We start from the raw sequence: 5,148 nt of genomic DNA on the forward strand, positions 1-5,148 counted from the left end.
CGGGAGGCGGAAGTTGCAGTGAGCCAAGATTGCGCCATTGCACTCAAGCCTGGGCAACAGAGCAAAAAACTCCAAAAAAAAAAAGTAAAACATTAGCAGGAAAAAAAAAAAAGCCTGTATTTTTAGGATATCCAAAAATGTTGAGTCATTTTTCTTAGTGGGCAGGATTTAATCTTAAAGAAAATTTACAAGGGAAAAAAAAAAAGGAAGGGTTTGTAAGACTCATATAAGCAGCCATTCTCCTAGAGAAGCTAGGAGTGAGCAGAGAAACTGATATTTCAGCACAACTAGTATCCAGTTCTTTCAGGCTCTGTGGAAGGCTCCAGCTGGGCAGCCTTTCAGGCATCAAATGTGTATACACCTATGTATGCATACAGTTTCCATTAGAGGTGTGTATGTGTAGGTGTACATGTGTGTATTATGCAGGTTCACAATTGGGGTACAGAGTACAGGTGAGAAAACTCTGCCTACATAATCTGAACAAACTAGATATTCATGACAAGTCCACTTGTGAAATGTATTACTAATAACATTAGAAAAGAAGCTACAGAGGAAGGGCTCTCACCTTGGCTCTTTTCCTGGCATGACCATGGTTAGATGTCCGCCTCTGTTAGAAGGGAATTGGAAAATATTAAAGGTGGAAGAAAATCAACATGTAAGTTAAAAACAACACATGTTTAGAAAGAAAAAGCACTAACTGTAAAAACCATTACAACAACAGCCAAACCATGATGAAGACTAATTGATGTGAGTTTCTCCCTACAACCTACAACTCTAGCAACTGTGACTGGAAAGGGACTACAGGCCATCTACAGTCAAATCACCATTCACCATTAAGTAAGAGAATCAGAAGATGGTCAGATGTGGTGGCTCATGCCTGTAACCCCAGCACTTCAGGAGGCCGAGGCAGGCGGATCCCTTGAGCTCAGGAGTTTGAGACCAGCCTGGGCAACAAGGCGAAATCCCATCTCTACAAAAAAAGAAAAGAAAAAAGAAAGAAAAAAATAAAAGGAAAAAGAAAAAAAATTATCCATGTGTGGTGGCATGCACCTGTAGTCCCAGGTACCTGGGAGTCTGAGGTGGCAGGATGGCTTAAGTCTGGGAAGCAGAGGTTGCAGTGAGCCGAGATCATGCTATTGCACTCCAGCCTGGGTGACAAGAGCCAAACCCTATCTCAAAAACAAAACAAAACAAAAACCATTAAAAAAAAAAAAAAAAGTTGGAAGACACTGATTTTGTTGGCCTATTTCACAGACTGACAAAAAGCTACTTTTGGACAAACCATGGTATCCTGTCCTATTTAGGATGCTTCTGGAAATGTCCCTACCACAGCATGAAAGAGTGTTTTTTCCCCCAAGCCTGTTCACAGAAGCCTATTTAACCCATAATGGATATGAAATATGGCCCCTAACCATCAATTATAATAACATCTTTATAGGACAACACACACATTCATTGTTCCAACTTGGGATACCCAAAATATCTGTTCCTATAGCTGCAAAAATGCAATGAAGAGTCTTCTTCCCAAATGCCTCCCTCCCTGAGTATCAGGATACAAAGAAGGGAGCATAAAAGACAGGGATAAGACCTTCAGAGCAAAGGGGAGAGAGTGGATAAGGGGCAGGACAGAAACTGAGGAAGATAAAGAATGAAGGTATAAGGTGGGATAAGGAAGGAACAGCCAATTAATAAGATTTGTAAACATCTGAGAAGTCAAAATGGGGGCTTTTGGGAAGAGGTTGGGTAGGGTTATATATGGGGATGAGGCACTTAGGAGTTCTGAGATGTTTGGAATGGAACTCCAATGGGACGTAGAGGGAACTGAGGCAGGAGGATAGGGGAGGGGAAACAAGTCAGAGACAGAGTACCAGCATGGCCTTGGGTGGGTGAGGATTTCTCTTTTCTTGGTCTTCTTCACTAGTGAGCAAATAACATGGCCACAATGCAAAATGGAGAACTGAGAAGGTGGATGGAAAGAAAAAGAAATGATGGTGGATCTGGCTCAGTGCTAAGATCTGTTGCAGTAAGGGAAGATTCATAGTCCAGAAGTATGAAGCAGTATTTGTCACCACTTTTTCAAACAGGCAATACATACACATGGCACAAACATTCAAAAGGCACAATGGGAGTATATATAGAACAGTAAGTCTCCTTTTACAATTGTAGCTGAGACAATATTAATTGTCCGCCAGATACTTGGTTCTCTCCTAAATGGTCAACCAGTATTGAAGTTGTTTTGGATATATCCAGGAATATTTTATGCATATATAAGCTTAGTACATGTGTACACACAGGTTTTTAAAAAATCAAATATATTGGCTGGGGGCAGTGGCTCACGCCTGTAATCCCAGCACTTTGGGAGGCCGAGGTGGGCAATCACCTGAAGTCAGGAGTTCAAGGCCAGCCTGGCCAACATGGCGAAACCCTGTCTCTACTAAAAAAATACCAAAATTAGCCACGGGTGGTGGTGGGCATCTGTAATCCCAGCTACTTGGGAGGCTGAAGCAGGAGAATTATTTGAACTTGGGAGGCGGAGTTGCAGTGAGCTGAGATTGCACCACTGCACTCCAGCCTGAGTGACAGAGAAAGGCTCCGTTTCAAAAAATAAAAATAAAAATAAATACATTGTACACACTACTGTGAACCTTGCTTTTAAACTTTTTTTATGAGTATCATTCTATAGAAGATCTACCCCATTTTTAATGGCTATATAGTATTCCACTGTATAGCTATACCATAACTTATTTTACCAGTCTCTAATGTTTCACCATTTAGGACGTTTCTGACCTTTTGTTAGTATAAACAACGACCATATCATTGAATACATATGTAAATATAGTATATCTGTGGTCCATTTAAAAGTTTTTTATGAAGTATTCCTAAATTGCCCCTCAAGTGGTTGTACCAATTTAGACTGTTACCAACAATATATGAATGAATCTGCTTATTTCCCAGAATGGATAGTTTTAACATCCAAACATATATTAAAAGCCTAATATACCCCATGTTATCATGCTAGCTACTGGAGGATATGGAGATAAAAGGCACAAACCTTGTCAAAAAGGAACTCATAATCCTGTTGGAGAAGACAGACAAACAGACAATTACAATACAGTACATTAAGTGTACTAGAGAGGTACTCATGGAGTGCTACAGGAGCACACAGCAGAAGCATCTGACTCAGACCTAGCAACCCATAGATTCATACATTTATAGATATTGAACGCCTGCTACGTGCCTGCGTTGGCCTTAGAGATACAATGGTGAGCCAAAACTGACCTAATCCTGGGCCTCGTAGTGCGTATAGTTCTGTAAGGAAGACAGACATTGATCAAAGAATTATACTATATAGACCTACAATAGGTTTTCAAAGGCTTCCTAGAGAAAGACATCATCTAGATTGAGTTTTGAAGGATAAATAGGCATTAGACAGATGTTGGTAGGAGTGGGAATTGAAGGAGGTCAGGATAAGAATATTAAGGTGGGCATTCTAGGCAGAGAAAGCATGTACAAAAGCATGCTTTTCCCAAACTTTCAGCTCCTATTTATAACAGGGACCAAGGAATCAGATAATGCTGATGCACTGGATATCAGAGGTGATGGCTGACAGGTAAGAGACTAGGTCACAATATACCATGCTGAGAAACACTGGACTTGGCTTAAGGCAGTAAGACACATAGAATGTTTAAGGCAGTAAGACACATAGAGTTAACACAGGCAGTTCTTTATTTCACAACCACCTTTCTAAAACAATATAGCACATTTATCAAAAGGGATTACAAGTTTAAAGGCAGAAAGCCCAACTAAGAGGCCTTACCAAGTTGGCTTTTTTTTTTTTTTGAGATGGAGTCTCGCTCTGTTGCCAGGCTGGAGTGCAGTGGTGCGATCTCGGCTCACTGCAACCTCCACCTCCTGGGTTCAAGCGATTCTCTTGCCTCAGCCTCCTGAGTAGCTGGGACTACAGGCACGCATCACCACACCCAGCTAATTTTTTTGTATTTTTAGTAGAGACGGGATTTCACCATCTTGGCCAGGATGGTCTCGATCTCTTGACCTTGTGATCCACTCACCTCAGCCTCCCAAAGTGCTGGGATTACAGGCATGAGCCATCACGCCTGGCCTCCAAGTTGGCTACAGGACATTCCTGGCTGGGCTCGGGTAATCCCAGCACTTTAGGAGGCTAAGGATGGGTGGATCACCTGAGGTCAGGATATTGAGACCAGCCTGGCTGACATGGTGAAACCCCATTTCTACTAAAAATACAAAAATTAGCCGGGCATAGTGGCACGCACCTGTAGTCCCAGCTACTTGGGAGGCTGAGGCAGGAGAATCACTTGAACCTGGGAGGCAGATGTTGCAGTGAGCCAAGATCACGCCACTGTGCTCTAGCCTGGGTGACAGAGCGAGACTCCATCTCAAAAAAAAAAAAAGGACACAGGACCTAAGTTCAGTATGTGTTAAGGACTTGCCCATTCTAAACAGAATCTCCGAACCTGCAATTTATAGCATTGTTTCCATGCAAAAGATGTTCTGAGTTTCACTTGCTGATCCCAAGGATATATCTCATACATTATATATCATGAACGTCCCTTTTCCCCAAGCTTTTCAGCTCCAATTCATAATAGGGACTTCTTTGAAAGGACCACTTAGGTTCTTGGGGAGACTTCCAGGGTGTAAAACCAGGGAAGACTAGAGGAGAAGCAGAAATGCTTTTTCTTTTTTTTTTTGTTTTTTGAGATGGGGTCTTACTCTGTCACCCAGGCTGGAGTGCAGTGGTGCAATTTTAGGCCACTGCAACCTCCACCTCCCAGGGGTTCAAGTGATTCTCCTGCCTCAGCTTCCTGAGTAGCTGGGATCACAGGCATGCGCCATTAGGCCCAGCTAATTTTTGCATTTTTAGTAGAGATGGGGTTTCGCCATGTTGGCCTCGAACTCCTGACCTCAAGTGATCCACCAAGCTGGTCTCGAACTCCTGACCTCAAGTGATCCGGCTAGGTCTCCTAAAGTGCTGGGATTATAGGCATGAGCCACTGCACCTGGCCATGCTTTTTTTTTTTTTTTTTTGAGACAGGGTCTCACTCTGTCACCCAGGCTGGAGTGCAGTGGTACAATCTTGACTCACTGCAACCTCCACCTCCCGGGTTCAAG

The 5,148-nt window shown here is 42.6% G+C and overlaps 1 protein-coding gene across 4 annotated transcripts in view; it reads right to left on the minus strand.

The window, feature by feature from the left end:
* Window positions 1-5,148, minus strand: part of R3HDM2 (R3H domain containing 2) — a 165,215-nt gene that overhangs the window by 50,812 nt on the left and 109,255 nt on the right. For all 4 annotated transcript variants that reach the window (XM_011988547.1, XM_011988548.1, XM_011988549.1 and 1 more), the window contains one exon: window positions 566-607. In XM_011988547.1, coding sequence (XP_011843937.1) covers window positions 566-607 — 42 coding nt within the window. The remainder of the gene's footprint in view (window positions 1-565; window positions 608-5,148) is intronic.

The sequence above is a fragment of the Mandrillus leucophaeus genome, unplaced genomic scaffold (assembly GCF_000951045.1).
Source record: "Mandrillus leucophaeus isolate KB7577 unplaced genomic scaffold, Mleu.le_1.0 Scaffold332, whole genome shotgun sequence".
Taxonomy (NCBI): Eukaryota; Metazoa; Chordata; class Mammalia; order Primates; family Cercopithecidae; genus Mandrillus; species Mandrillus leucophaeus.